Genomic DNA, 15,781 nt, shown 5'->3' with positions numbered 1-15,781 from the left:
AAACGCTAGCTTTAAAAGCAACCTCAACTGATATGCACCCTCAGCTGATATGCACGTGGTGGTGGCCTAACTGCAGTACTCCTGGATCTGGTCTCCTAAATCTAATGGAGCACCTGCACCCCAGTAGCAGAGGAGAAGGTGTCCCCTTGAAGAGGGTGCCACTTGCTGGGCTGGGGAGGGGCCACTGAGAGCTCAGCTCTGCAGGTCAGGGGCAAGGCACTCACCTGAGCTGCCAGTGTCATCTCATGCTTTTCTCCCCAAGTGTTCATTTATGGGCAGTAGCATCGCTTCAGCCTTCAAACATACTCCCTTGGGTTTGCATACAGAGACTGTGTAACAACAGCACAGCAAAAGAAGCCAAGCTTGGTCTCTATATGCCTGCTCTGGCAAGAAGGCTTGTGGGTAAGAGGAGCCACGGGAGCAACAGGAAATCTGACACTGAAAGCTTAACTGAACAATCAGAAAGAGATGGAATTAAACTGATTTGTTTTAAAAGTACAAAACTAATCCTATTGTCAAAGAAAGGCCTAGGGCAAAGCCCCCTTCTTAAAAGCATGTAGGTTGCTGCACTAGGCTTTATTCTGTGCTATTTAATCAGTCTTTTTAGCATGTCCCTACTGTGGCAACAGGACAACCTGTTACAGCTGTCACTACTGCAAGCTGCAACCTCTTGTGAGGGCCAACCACTGCCACATTCCCCACGGACCAAGTCCTGGGCACTCACAAGCCCAAACACCAGCACACTGCTTTCTGGCAGCTCCAGCCCAGGGGGAGCCTACTGTGCAGACAAGCCTAATGCCTAATCAGAGACGAGCTTGGAGACAAGGAAACACCAGTGGGGAGGAAAAGAAAGAGGAGTGACAAGAATTTAGAGCCACACTCCAAAAACTAGAGCCAGAGAGAGGGAGAGCTCATATGGGGAGAGCTCATAATTCTTTTCAACCATTGCTCACCCAGCTCATAGGACAGAAAAAGCCACGCCTGGCACATTAAAGCTCATATCATGTTCTGTTTTCAGTTAGGGGTGCTGTCTCCCTTCCCTCAGACTTCAACTCTAGTTTCAGGCTGCAAATTCCCAGCCAGCTGTGTAAGTACTGTTTTAGTGACACCATGTGGCTTCTGAGGATACTGTTGTGTTTCAGAGCAGCAACTCTGAGGCCAAGTCCAGAGCCCAGCAAGGAACTTCGCTGAAAACATGCCAGAGATGTGCCAGGGATGAGGCACAAACCTTCGGGCCTCGTTCATCACAGCTGTGATGACAGATGTGTCATTTACAGATTACAGCACCTCTGGACCACTGACCCTCTGCATCTTTTGCAGTTAGGAAGTATGATGGAAGCAGAAGTGATAAAAAGCTCCAAAATGTCTGTAGCCGAAAGCAGCTGCTGGTGTTTGCTGTTGCCAGTGCCAAAGACAAGCATATGCTTAAAGCCTGAACCTGATCTGAGGTTTTGTGAGTTTAAGTTTAAAGCAAAAGAAGTTCCACATCCACCAGAAAAAAAAAAGTAGTAAAGCAATTCCTGCATTTGGAAGTATAGCTGTCTTCTGTTAGCCCATTGTTTTCATCCATTTCATTCTTCTACCACTAGAAAGAGAAGGAAGTCTGCTGCTGGTGCAAGCAGGATTACAGGCTGCAGCATTTTCGCATAGAATCTTGTGGCATAAACACACAAACACGTTTTACAAGCTCAAGGTATGAAATCAGTTACTTAGAACAACATCTAACAACCACTGTGAACTGAAAGCACACTGAAATCTAGACACTGCCCCAAGGTCCCAAGTAATACAAGAATAACTATTTCCCCTGCTACAAAGACTTTACAGCAGCACCCTCCTCTTCTAAATAACAGCTCTCAGAGACAGAGGGAGCACAAACGAATGCAGAAAGTAGAAGATTATTTAGCAGTACTTTGAGAGTCAAGGACTGATTTGATATTTAAAGAACAGTTTGAATCTCCTTGTTTCACTTTCACGTGCATGTGTATCTCCTCCAAGGAGCCTTTATCTGTGCGGGAGAGACTTGCTAAGGACAACCCGTGAACCACAACTGCTTTGGTACTGCAGGCGTAGCCCCCACATCTGCAAGTCAGGTAAAAATACCACTGATTTCTAAGTTGGCTTACTTGGCAATTGATTTCCAGCCTCCAGATCTTGTTCTTTGTTTCCCTATTCTTCAATTCAGCAGTGACAGCAATAGAACAACTTTATAGCACCTGCTTTTGTTTCTTTTTGCCCTTTAAGTGGCTTCTTTTACCACCGCTTTTAAGACGCAAAGGCCTGAAGAGTTAAAGCATTTAGAGCTGGAGGATTAGCTTCTATTTCATCCACTTTTACTTTTCAGACTTAAGGAAGTGATAAGAGGAAAAAACCACACTCTAACATATATGTTTCCCACAGGAACTAAGTGTGGTTTGATTTTAAACAACAGACCTTTTGATAATAATTTTGATGCCTGGAGATTTCTGCAGCTTAAATCAGTTTCAAAAATTACATTTGATAAAAAGTCAGTGGAAGACCCTACACAACTGTATTCCAAAATGAAGCAGAGGTTCAATATGCAGAACAGAAGTGCAGTCCTTGCTGTGTCAGACCAAGTTATCAGACAAGACCATCAGAACAAGAAGCCAGTGAAATAACACAACTGCAACTTTATGCTTAGGAATGAGGGTATTGAGTAGAAACAAAGGGGAGAAGTGAACAGCAGCAGTGGTTTATTAACAAAGCACAGAGTCAAAAGTCATCCTTGCGACTACTCCTCTGTGCTTTGTAGATATGAACATCCTTACTGGAATCATAGTGGACCTCATATACGGAGAACCGGTCTCTCAGCATCTTCAAGAACTTGTGATCCCGTTCATAGCGGATACGACAGGCAAGAAGAATCACAGTTTGCTCTGAGCACAGGTGTTCCAGTGTCTGAAGCAGCTCTGCAAAAGTTTCTTCCAGATAAACGATGTCTGCACCCAGGACGAAGTCAAATGCTCCTGGAGGGAAGTTATCCAGGTCTTTTCCCCAAGTCAGCTCCTTCACCACAGCTCTTGGACGTAGTTCAGAGGGTAAATTAGCCTGTACGTTTGACTCCAGGAATTCCAGTGCTGCCTCCCTGTCTGTCATAGTAACACGAGCACCTAAGCAGTACAGGAGTACATGGCTCAAACAGTCAGAGTCCATAAATACAGCATGCGGAATACAATGCTTTAAGTCGAGCAGGCTCCTTGTTAAACATTAACAATTCCCCTGAACTGCCTGATTAAAAACAAACAAACAAAAGAACAAAACAAGCAAACCCCCCACTATCTACATACATCCTAGCCTTCATCAGTCACTTAAGAATATATAGTGAAGATTAAGTTGGGTAGGGAACAGGAAGTGTTTTCTGGTGCTTTTTCTTAGTGCATGAAAGTCACGGAGTTACCTTCTGTCTTTCCATAGGCAACAAAAGAATGAATTAGAGGGGTTGTTACCATTAACCTGCTTCAATCCCGTATTTTTCAGTAGGAGACAGGCAGCTAGAGAGCCTCTTACATAGGTCAGACAAAGTTATGCCTGTGTGATTTTGCATGGCATGACTGTATTTTGTCAAAGGCTCTGTTTCTATTATTTCAATAGGCACCTTGCACAGCCACTAGAGTTTTGAATTACAAAGTTAACCTGGGACAGGTAGCACAAATTTAACATAATACTCAGTCCCTGCTTCAGCCACAGACAGATCACCAGCAAATCACTTCATTTCTCCAGATCTTGGCTTGCCTGTCTGCAAGACAGGCTAACACAGCTTACGCAAGCTCAGAGCCGTTTCTGTCTGTAGCTTTATCTACATAGGAGGACATGTGGAAGACGGGAAGCTCAGCACTTGTTCCCCGGGGGAGAATAGCTGCAGAGCTGACTGCTGCTGAGCTGCCTGCCATGGTAACAGGCGTCAGCCTTAACAGGGTCCCGCCATAAAGTAAACTGCAGTGGCACCATCACTACAACAAATATCACGGCAGGCTCTCAAGTCTAACGAGAAAGGAAGATGACTCAGAGAGGAACCATCATAGTTCATATATGCAGCTTTGGTGCTCACACTATACCAGATGTAAAAGCACTAGTTTTACTACAGTTGTAAAGTGTTTTAAATGAGCAAACAAAAAAGCCCTTACCTAATAACGTGGCCACTATTCCCAACAATCCAGTCCCAGCTCCCAGCTCAATCACAGACCGATCCCTGAGATCAATGCCTTCCATCTCCAGATAAGCACACAGGACAACAGCCTAAGCCAAGAGACAAAGACAATTTAGCACAGGGCTCATTTCAGTCATACCAAATACAGGGTTTCTGGCTTAACCCAAGAGAAGGTTATGGGAAGAGTCAGGCACTTCAGGTCTGCAGCAAGACTTCGTTCAGCCCTTCTCTGCCTCCTGTGTGCACATGTGGTCTTTTTATGAGCTTTACAGAAGGCTCTTGCTGGCAAAAAGAAAAAAGAACCATAGAGGTAAGTGGTAAGTGCTTCATGAATCCCCAAACACAACAGGAGGTAGAAGGAGTTGCATTTGGAAAGGAAAAGCTGAGGTGGTGTCAAACACTAGTGAATGAACACAGTATTGCAAAAGACAAGAATAAGGTTTCATAATCTCTTACATGGTATTTCAAAAGGTTTCTGCACAACACTGGCATGCCATCAGGAAGGACAATAGGGAATGTAAAGAAATAACTCTTCTATCTGGTTGTATCTAATGTGTTGTATTTTATATCAATCTTGACAAGGAGCTCTCTCCAGAGCAAGTTCTGTCAAAGCTGATGTCCGGAAAGACCAACACCAATTCATTTGAGGAGTTTGCTAAAACTGCTGTGCTTGTTCTTTTAAACTAGAGGTAAAAGACCAATTTGTGTGTGGACCTGAGACCTGGCTGATGGGAAGCCCTTGGATTTCTACAGCGGTGCTGTGAGCGACTGCCCTGCAGCTTTGGGCCTGCCACAAACCCCTCTGTTTTGGACTGTTCCTATCCCCAAGATAAAGTCTATCAGCAGTCCTGGAGGCTACAAGCAGCGGGATCCATGCTGTGCTCTGAAGGGTGCCAAGCAAACATCACTAGCCACTGTTAAGAAATGGGTGAGATTCTGTGAGTTATCTGGGATATTCGCTGTATTTGGCACTGGCCGTGCAAGACTTAGGTGGCCTATTTCTCTTGAAGTCCTTCAGGATCTCTTATGATGGGGGGGGGGAAAGGTAAAGCAGAGTTTAATATTTTCTTTCCGGGGGAATTAAAAAAAAAAAAGAAAATAAAAGATAAAAGAAAAAGGAAAAAAACCCTTCCCTTTACATTTTAACGTTAAATAATTTTATAAGGTGATCCTGAAAGTTCGGCAAGCGCCACAGGCAGCCACGGAGCGCAGAAAAGCTCCGCTCGGCGCGAACACCTACCGCGTCCCAGACCACGGCCGCCACCCCCAGCCGCCGCCAGTCTTGCTGCAGGCGGATGGTGCGGCTGGCGAAGTGGAAGGTGGCCGAAGGGCTGTGCAGCTGCCGCGCTCCCCAGCCGGCTCCCTCCTCGTAGGGCACCAGGGCCATCCCGCCGCCGGCGACTGCAGCCCCAGGCCCCGGCTGGCCGCGGCCTCGGCCGCCGGCCGGGCCCTGCCCGAGCCCCGCGCTCCCCGAGCCGCAGGCAGGGGGAGGCCCGGGACCGCCACCGGCAGAGCCCCGGCCCCTCGCCTGGGCCCGGCCCCGGCCCCTCGCCTGGGCCCGACCCGCTCCTCCCGCGCCGCAGCCCCGGCGCTGCCGCAGAGCGCCCGGCCCGGCCCCCAGCGCCGCAGCCCGGGGCGGGCGCGGCCTCCCCGCACCGCCCGGACGGGAACGGCGGCGCCGAGCGGCCGAGCCGGGGGGCGATCACACCCCGGGCACAGCGGGCTGCGCTGGGCTGGGCTGGGCTGGGCAGGAGGGTCTCCGGAGCACTCCTGCCCCTCAGCCGCGACGGGAGCGGGCCGGGGGACAGGACGGAAGGCGACCCGGGGGTGGTGCGGGGCTGCGAGCGCGGAGCGCTGGGAAGGGCTGTGCCCGTGCCTGGCGCTGGGGAGAAGCCGCGCGGTGCCTCCTGCGGGAGGCTGGGCCCGGAGGGGCTCCCGCGGACCTACTGCCACGCCACTAGGTACGGCGGGAAAAGATCCCACGCCCTGTAGGACATTGCCAGTGTCCCCGCAGCCTCCCTGGGGTGCCAGCCTCTGGCTTTTGTTTCGGGAGTCTTTGGAAGGCAGTGCAAAGCAAGGCGTTTGTCCAGCCCACCGGCCTCGTCCTCCATTGCTGGCACGGAGAGCATTATCTCTGCAAGTGCTCATCACCAGCCTGGAAGCGGTCCCTGGGACTGGGTAACCATGGCAAAAACAGAGCAGTTCTTCTGCATCTCAGTGGAGCAATGACCAAGGCAGCAGAGGCAAAGCTGCTCTGGGCTGGCGGTGAGGTGGTAATGCTCCTGTGGCGCTGTTTGTGCGTGGGCTTCTCTTCACCTTTGGCTCCATTTAATCTCTTGTTTGGCAAAACAACACAGTGCTCCTCTCCTTTGTTACTTGAACTAGCTCCAAAGACTGCTAAAGGCCATGGGAGAGCCAGGGAAGTGTCCTGGCAGCCCTTGCGCTCTGGCTGCCCAGAGGCAGTGCTGCAGGTACTCCACAGAAAGACTCAGTGCCTCTAGCTGTGCTCCTCAGACCCTGGGAGCAGGGCAGGGGAGCAGCACACCTTCTCTGCACCCATCTCCAGAGGCTCTGTGGCACCGTGGTATATCCCAGTGACACCACTGATGGAGCAAGGCCAGCCCTTCGAAGCTGGGGAGCCTAACAAGCTCCAGAAAACATCCCCCTCTTTCCCACAGGGAGCAGCAAATCTGACTGGCAGACAAAAGCAAATGTGATTACCTCTAAAAACTGGCAATTTCAACAGAGTGGGTCAGGATTCGTGAAAATCTTCGTCGAGAATCATTACAGGCTGCACAGGGGTAACAGGAAATAAAGCTTGTCTTTAGGGTTCTGCTACTGTAGGAGAATGGAAACCAAAATTTCACTTGCCCCAAACCAGTTCATACTTGAATTATGGCAACTCAGACTTCTCCTCATAAACATGCCAGAACGGGTGTGATGATTCAGCTTACTGTGGTTTTATGTCCTAAAGTACTGGTCCCTTGCCACTACTGCTTTTGAGTTTGAAATTGCTTGTGCTATTATCTCGATTATTTTTTTAATTATTTATATAGACAGTGTGGGAAAAGCAATGAGAGTGCTTACACTTGAAACGAGCACTCTGTTTGAATGAGTTTTTGAGTCACACTGTGCCTAAACTACACCATCAGGCAAATAGAGGAAAACTCCCAAATGGCACAAAGCTTTGGCCTCTACCTCCAGAACCACGTCAGCCCTGGGATCTCCAACCAAAATGTGGAGTGTGACAGGGCTCCAGTGCTCCCGACTGCCTCCTTTCTGCCTCCAGATCAGTTTTCTTCCCCTGCAGTCATAAGACCAAGGGTCTGGCTGAAGAGCAACTGGAGTGAAAAAAATGCTGTATGTGAAAATTTATACATTTGTTCCCAAAGATGACAACGCAGCAAGTGCTTTTATCCCAATAATGTGGGTTTGTTAGGATATCCCTGAATGTCTTTGGAGCCCAGCAGGTTCTCTACTGATCCTGCCCTGCTTCCAGAAGTATTTCCCCTTCTTCCCTGATAAAGTTGCTTTGGCACTGACTTCCACGAACCTTAGACTGGAGATCAGAAATTACTTTCCAGATCATAACTGGATAGTGAAGCTTTAAAAGAGAACCAAGTCCACTAGAATTTCAGTCTGGGCCCCGATTCCCCATATTCATTCTAAGCCTACATTTACCTGCTCTTCCCTTTTCCATATCCATTTTCTAAGAAGATGCAGTAGCTGGGTATTACAGTGGCAGAGAAGACACTTGGTTTCTTCTACCTTTCCTGACAATAGAAGGATAAGAAAAACTCAACAACACAGAATTATGGCTAAAACAGATGCCTAGAACTGAAATTCTTTTTCTCCCAGCAGGGCTAAAGCTCAGCACAACAGTAAAATTGCGAGAGCATAGCCTGGTTCAGCTTTTAAGCACTGCAGGGGGCTGTAAGGATACCTAAGCTGCACATAATCTTGCAAAGTAGGAAACAGCTGATTTTAAGGTAAGCAAGAATGAGTTAAAGTTTAAAGAAACACTGATTCAAGTCCATTCTTACCTAATGCAACTACTTGATAGAGCAGGCATAATGTAGCCAACTATAAGTAAATCCTGCCACCTCGGATTCGAGTAAGCTGCCCAGGGTAATTAAGACAAAGTGTTTAAGAGCAATGGTCCTTGTAATACTTAGAAGATCAAAGAATCAAGTAGATAAGATAGAAATGAGTACAAATTATTTTGAATCTTTACTAATACAACTCCATTTCTGAAATCTTTTCTTTGCTGCTTAAAATGTAAAATCCTCTCTTAGAAATGAATGTGACAGTTCTTGTCACAGTTCTGCAGACGCTGGATGTAGCGCATGGCTGCGCATGGATTTTGGAGACATCCATGGTGGGAAAATACTGCATCCCTCATGCAGTCTCCGGTTACCAAGGCAAACGCAGGTATAAATAGAAACAATCTGGGAGATTTTTTTAAACTCTATCTAGAAACCTGTGTTGTTGATAACCCTCTAACAGCAACGCCTTATTCCAAATGGTTCTGTTCCACATTTGTGTGGAAACTTCTGGTCATATACATTTAATCCTTTCCTCCCTAAATAAATAGCAGCTGCTTCTGGTTGTCATTCCACTCAGATATAAAAATTTTCTTTGAAGTAAAGTTTGTACAAATATCTGTTTTGCTAAAAGCTTTCATCAACCAAATGAACAAGAGCTAACACAAAGCTTGGAGGAAAACCCAGAAAAGAAAGAGGTCTTTCTCCCTAAGTATCACCATTAAGTGGCCATTCAAATGACTAGCACTGAAATGATTTAACAGTTTTTACATTTTCGTCTTCACCAGTAGCTTCCAGATTCTCCACACCCATGAGATAGATGGGGTGGTGAATAACTTACTCTTAAAAACAAGGGGAATAAGCAGAGATTAATTTGGCTGATGACAGCTTGCAGTTGCAGAATAAAGACAGCCTCATCTTGAACTGATTTGGATCATCTTTGAAACCAATGGGGTGAATTAAAAATAAAAATTTAAGTTTCTGCAGAAATTGATAGGTTATCAGTAGACCTTGCAACTTGCTGCTTCAGCAAGATCCTTGCAAAAAATGTTAAATATTGAAATAAATGTATGATTTGGTTTAGCGTGTCATCTCCGTTACACACCGAGTTACATTAAACAATGGAAGTAATGATCAAAAGTATGAAGATGTATAATTTCATAAGTGCTTGAGCTGAAATACAGGAAGTTTCTGCAACCTCTGAAGAGGGAATTATTCCCATCAGTAACATTACATTCACTTCTTCAACCTTGCATCTTGATAAAGTGTCGTATATAATCATCACATTTATTGAAATGTCTTCTTACAGAAAGATCACTTAGCTTTTAGTGGAATTATTTGACTGAGCTCTCAAAGGCCTTGCAGGTCTGAAAACTGACATTATTCTGTAGTTTTAGTTAAGGCACAAAAAGCAAAATGAGTAAACTGTTCTTCATGAGCAACCACTGCATTCTCAGCTGCACTTCATTTGCTGGAAACCTCCTCCACTTATCACTGCACTTTCAGATGTTCACAGACCTACAGCCTTTACCGACATCTCCAGCTGCTGGACTTCCAGGCCTTGAGATGCCATATGTTGGGTCTTGTGACAGAAGAGTTCATAATCCACCGGAGCAAGGCTGACCCGTGAGCAGACACGGGTGCACGCAGGGAAGGGCTGCTCCAGCAGACATGGATGCACACCTGGAAGGGCTGCTGCAGCACTGCTCCCGTGAGCACAGGGCTGTGGTAGGGAAGCAGCTAGGCGGGGCTGTGATTGCCCTCCTTTCCCAGCAGCTTCTGTACCCATCTCAGCTGGCTGATGGTTGTAGGCCAGAGTAACATGCGTCTGGTGAGTGGGATACTGGAAAAATGCTGCAACCCCTCCCTTTTATGGGTCTGAGTATGGATCTAGAGGCTTAACATTAGGTGGCCAAATTTATGATGTGTTGTATAGGTGCAGTGTTATGTAACTGGGGAGGAAATTACAGTGCAAGTAATGCACTGTATTAATTTAGGACTAGTTAACAGCAACTAATTTAAAACAATTATATGGACAGGCAGACATCAGCTATAGCATTTATATAGATGCAAAGACATCTGCCTCAGTGCAGAGGTTACCCTTTTAAAAGTAGGAAGATTCCAAGTTTATGAAAGATGGGGTGGGGAGTGTTAGTGTTATTTGTAATGGTATTGTCAGTGTTTCTTGTCTCAAGTTCTTAGAAAATCCTTCAGACAATGGAGAAGATGGAAGAGTTGACTCTAAGCAATTCCAGGTACCTTAAAGCTAACAGGAAGGGCCCCTCAGCGCTGCTTTCCAGCCTTTGGTGGCCCAGGGTTGGAATTAAATGTGCAGAAGTTTACCCTAAACAAACTTGCTGCAGGGCTTAAACATGCACAGTTGGACTTTTCTGAATAAAGTCACCATTCATGTTAATGTTTTTGTTAAAATAATGACAAGCATTTTCCTTTTCCTCGAAGGAAATTTGAATCCATGACCTGCAGTAACAGGTATTTCTAATGCTCGATACATCAAAATGGTTCTGCCAGCCCTCTGCCCAACAGCGCACAAAGTACAGCTTTGCAGGCCTCCGTCCTTCTCGGTCCCAGCACATCTCAAATTCTCTTCCCAGGCACTAAGTCTCCATGAACTCTACTTTAGCCTTTGATAACTGTTTATTTTACCTTAAGACAAAACGAAGGCAGGAGCAGAAAAGAGAAGCTAAGGTAGAGAAAATTTAACTCCCACATGCTGGTGCTGTTGGTATCCCTGCAGTGATCCAGATGCTCTCATGCCAGCCAAGCAGCCTCTGCAATGCCTGCAATGACATCTTAGATTGCGGCAGAGGCAAAAGGACGGATTTAATCAATGACAGCAGCACTGCAGTCTGTCCTTACACTATGAAACACAGGCTCCCAGCCCTGGTTTGCATATATTCAGTGCTAGCCAGGAGCTTTAAAAGTGTGAAAATTTAGGGCTACTAAAAATCCACCTTGTGTGTTCTGAACAACCTCCCTGGTTACTGTTTTTCCCCCAAACATTGGAATATTCTATTTCCCTAACTACAGTTTTGCTCTGGGCTTTTTCATTTAAATGGCTGTAGTCTTATATTACTTGTCAGCTTCAGGAGACAATCACACGTGCAACATTTTTGTCCTGTCAGCTGGTAGTGGTTTTCAAAACAGGATGCCTATTTTTCCCCCCATTATTTGCAACAGTAAGACACAGAAGTCTGAGCTTTTGTTTTCAGTTGGTTATGCAGGTTCAACCTGGTGAATCATTCTTCCTGCAGCTACATTTCCAGGAAAAGACAAAGGCCTGGCTCTTCTCCAAGTTATCCAAGTCGGATCAGAAAGCACTCCTTCTCCCACATCTGGGACACTTTCTAAGAAGGGAGAAATTGATAAAACACATCCCAGAGCTGGTGTCATCACCCTGCAGACAGGCAAGGAGGCGCATGGCCTTGGAAAGGCATGTGCAGTACTAAGTCAGGGTGAAGATAATAGCAGAGTTTACTGGATTTAAGATTCTTGGCCCTGTGAAACACAACCAAGCATGTGCAAGGAGCCATTCTCCATTTCTGGGACTGATGGTTACTGTGAAGCTGGATGGTTTCCGGAAAATCCTACAATTTAATTTCAAGCATTTTAGACTCTCATCTTGTTGCAGTTGGTGTGGACAAGAACATAGCTTTGGAGTTGGGAATTTTTCAAGATCTGTTATTCGGATAGAAGCTGGTAACTATGGTTTCAGACGTCTCCTCTCAGGGATACTGCTGCTCGCAAATGAAGGGAGGCCTGGTTTTTCATGATGAGGCAAAGGGCTACGGGCTTGTGTGGTTGTGAATGCAAGCACTGAGCTTTCAGAGAGGGAGTTAAATAAAAACATGCATAAATCTGCCTACAAGTAACCATTGCAGGAAATGTGAAGACTTGTCTGAGAAGTGGAGTTCCTTTGAATGCATGCAGACAGCGGCTCATGTACTGGGCAAATGGGCCAAGTGAAGAGACAGAATTACTTTACCTTTAAGCCCACAAGCCAAAACGCAGCTGGTAGCACTAATATTAGTCTTGTCAAGCATGGCAGTCTTCATTTGTTATGCATCCTGCAAATAATTATACATATAGTTAAGCTTATAGCTCAGAAGCTGCATTCAGTAGTTGGCAGGGCATGTTCCTCGCTAGTCCTCTGACCTCATTAGACATGAGGAATGAATCTTTTTAATCTCTGCATATTGGGAATATAGGTTGCTACTCCTTTGGCCGTCATTGAAATCTGAGTTAGGGTTTGTTCCAGGATCCTGCCTGGCCTTCCTTAAAGGCTGTGTAGATTTCTCCTGGAGATTACAGCAACTTCCCCAGAGGGCTTGAATTAGAATTTGCTTCCCACATTTTGGAAAGTTGCTTTCCCTTTTGTGAAAATTAAAGCACCTGTGAGCGAGGGGGGGTTGCTGCCCACTGGCTGCCCTGCTCAGAGAGAAAGGGTGGTAACTGAGGGTCCCCATGGCACAGACCTTTCTTCCTGGAGCAGAATGAAAAGGGCTTGGATCCCAACAGTCCGTAGTAAGCTATTTTCAGCTCATGCATTCATTATTGCCAAGATCCACCATCCAAAATGCCTACTTAAGTAAAATGTGGAGCTAGGTACGTGCTGCCCATTGTACATCAAAGTAATTGATTTTTTTAATAATGGAAACCGTCCGATGATTCACTGGGGTAAATCAAGCAAAACAGTAGAAAGATGAGACAGAAAATAGGAAGAGAACCAGGACCAGTAATAAATCATGATAGATGGTGTTTAGTATATTGCTGTAGCAGTAAGTCAATAGAATGCCAAGCTGCATAAATAAAAGAGAATGTGTTTCATCTCTGCAGGGTGTTGCTTAGGCTACACCTATTAACAGGATCGCCTAGTTCTGCAGACAATACACACAGCAACAGGTTTTGCCATATTATCCTGATAAATCAGATCTGTATTAAGATATTAAGAGTTACTTTGCCAAAATGAAGGGGGAAATGAATATTCCTCATTAAGGCATCTAAAGAAAAACATGCACAGATATGAAAAAGTACTCCTTAATGGTGTACTGAGGTATGTGGAAGCGGAAGCTTAACTTCTTCTGGAATGACATAGAGGTGGGAGAGTTTGCTGTTTCTGTGATTTCCAGGGATTGAAGTCAGCTTCCTCTTGCTTAAGACCTACAGGAATAAGGCTACACAGGGAAACAGACTACTGATTTCTTTCCTCCCTCTGCATGTTTGTATAAATCCTGATACTCCACAACAGTGCTAGCACAGGGCAAGAGCGACCTTCATCTCTTCCCCTTTTCAGCATTACACACCAAGAACAAGTATGAGACCCATGGGAAACTTCAGCCTCTGGGAGGCAGAGGAACCACAACCTTCACACTCAAACAGCAGTGAGACACATCACAAACTCCAGCCCCTCCAAGTTCCCAGCACTTTTTATCTATCGGCACAAGTATGTGGGGTTTTGGCTGTTGCCATCGATGGCTGGGCCCTGCTGCTCAGCTGCCTGGTGAGCCACTCTTGCTTACTTCTTCACTCTTCAACAAGGATTTTCCACTGCCTAAAACCACAGCTTAGGCAAAGGACTCCCTTGAGGCTGCTTCAAAGCCGAGAGTTAGCAGAGGCCCCAGCTTGCTGCTGGGATCCCACCGGGCACTTGCTGTGGCTGAACCTCCCTCCACTGAATCTGGGCGGCCCCACTGCACTCGCTGGCATGGCTGCAAGGGACAGGACAGACTTGGTTTTAGGCATGGACACTCAGCATGGCAGCTGTCTGGCTGAGATGTGCAGGTTTGCCTGTGACTCCCACCACTGCTCTGGATGGAGCAGCTCGCCTCTGCTGGCATTGAGTCACTGGAAGGGGCCCAGCAGTGCAGCAGGAGTGCAGCTTTCTCAGCCACTGCTGCTCTTTAAAATAGTCAGCCAGGTGCAAACAAGGGAGGGTATTGCTCTTCTGGTGTAAGAGTAAATTACAGAGTTTTCATAGTACATAGTGCAGATGCAAGCCAGCTCTTATTCTTGCTTGGGAATTAACTTCACTAAACCACACCAACCCTCTAGCTTCTTCTCTTTCCCCACCATCCTCACCAAAAATCAGTGGGTGCAATGCCAGTGGGAAGAAAACACCTACTTGTGAATGGCTATTTTGTGTGAAGCCCCTTTTTCCCTCCTTGACTCAGGTCAGTCTCCTGTTCCACCCAATGGTTAGCCCCTGGCCCTTCCCAGAACTGGGAGCAGGACAGGACCCACCATCCTACAGTTTTCCAAGCAAAGTGCAGAGGCTGTAGAAGGATATTGGGCTGAAGTGGTTCATAAAGTGCTGAAAGCAAATATTTTCCAAGGCCCTCCTGTAATCCAGAGTGAGGTCAGATTTCTCTGCAGTAACAGGGCTTTGCAAACTGCCAGTAGCATGTAGAGAGGCTTAGCTAACACAGTTCGGAGAACTTGCTGCCAAGTGAAAAGGTGTAATTCATCAGTTTGAGGGAATAATCCTCATATAAGACTATAAATAATTTGGTTCGTCCCTTTATTGTGCCTGGGATTAAGTGGCACAGGTTCTGGAAACACAGCATCTATGACTTCCTCTCTTCAAAGAAACTAGACATGGTTTGCCTGAAAATTCTGCGTCTGTGATCACATGGAAGAGCCAACATTAGGATTTGTCCTACAAAATGGAGTAAAACCCTGAGCCTGCCTATCTTTGGAATACCTGCCAGTGTGACAGCAGCGTTTTGTAATACTTTTGTGTGTTCTTAAGTCTTCTGCAGAGCCACTCTTCTTATCAGGGGCCAGAGTTAAATTTTTGTAGCGATAGTGAGGTGATGCATTGCAGAACGATGCACGTTTTGTGTTTATCAGGGCCTCTGACCTCTGTGGGTATCTCGCCCTCTAATCCATCTTCCCTGGAGTGTATTTGAACATTCCAGTCCTCTGAGAAGCTCTCAGGTAGCTGAGAGTCACTAGGCAAAAACGCGGCTTCTGAGGACTCTCCATACAGTCTCTGGGAATCTCAGCAGCCATGTGGAATGCCTCCTTCCCGGGTGCCCGGAGGTAACGCGCACAGCAGCACATGGTGAGCCCTGAGCACCGCTTGTGCTGCGCTGCGCGAGGGGCAGAACCGCTCAAGCCCTTCAAGAGGGGCGACGCGGAGCCCGCAGAGCGCGGGGAAGACTCGCAGGGGCAGCGCCGACGCTGCCCGCGGCCCCCCCACTGCTGCGCGGGGGCAGCGCGAAGTAGCCGCCGGCAGAGCACTCCTGTTATCACTGCTGTTCCTGCAGTCCGCAGTCGCTCCCCGTGCTGTCCCGGCGCTGTCCCGGCCCCGTGCGTGTGTCACTGTCACTGTTCCTGTCCCACCGCTCCCTCAGCACGTGCCCGTACGGGCAGCGCGATCCCCCCGCAGGGGGAGAGGCCAAGCGGGTGGTGACGGGAGGGGGCGGGGCCGAGGGCGGGGCCGCGGCCGGCGCTGCGTGTGCGGGTGCGCGTGGGGCAGGCGGGGGAGGCAGGGCCTGGGGGGCGCGGCGGCGGCGGCGGGCGCGTGACGATCCCCGCGCCCATTGGCGGAGCG

The 15,781-nt window shown here is 47.3% G+C and overlaps 1 protein-coding gene and 1 long non-coding RNA gene across 2 annotated transcripts; one reads left to right on the top strand and one right to left on the bottom strand.

Moving 5' to 3' along the window:
- Positions 1-2,648: 2,648 nt before the first annotated feature.
- METTL21A (methyltransferase like 21A) lies at positions 2,649-5,656 on the bottom strand. The gene is made up of 3 exons (XM_027678305.1): positions 5,406-5,656; positions 4,143-4,254; positions 2,649-3,128 (listed from the first exon to the last, which is right to left on the bottom strand). The coding sequence occupies exons 1-3, from the start codon at positions 5,550-5,552 to the stop codon at positions 2,731-2,733; spliced, it is 657 nt and encodes a 218-aa protein (XP_027534106.1). The 5' UTR covers positions 5,553-5,656; the 3' UTR covers positions 2,649-2,730.
- Positions 5,657-6,026: 370 nt separating this feature from the next.
- LOC113965231 lies at positions 6,027-12,292 on the top strand. The gene is made up of 3 exons (XR_003533479.1): positions 6,027-6,126; positions 8,027-8,596; positions 9,606-12,292. It is a non-coding gene; the product is annotated as an uncharacterized LOC113965231 (long non-coding RNA).
- The last annotated feature ends 3,489 nt before the right edge of the window (positions 12,293-15,781 follow it).

Source organism: Neopelma chrysocephalum, unplaced genomic scaffold, assembly GCF_003984885.1.
Source record: "Neopelma chrysocephalum unplaced genomic scaffold, ASM398488v2 Primary Assembly neopelma1_44, whole genome shotgun sequence".
NCBI classification, from domain to species: Eukaryota; Metazoa; Chordata; class Aves; order Passeriformes; family Pipridae; genus Neopelma; species Neopelma chrysocephalum.
The sequence above is the reverse complement of the archived record's forward strand: the minus strand, read 5'-3'. Positions and strand labels throughout refer to the sequence as shown.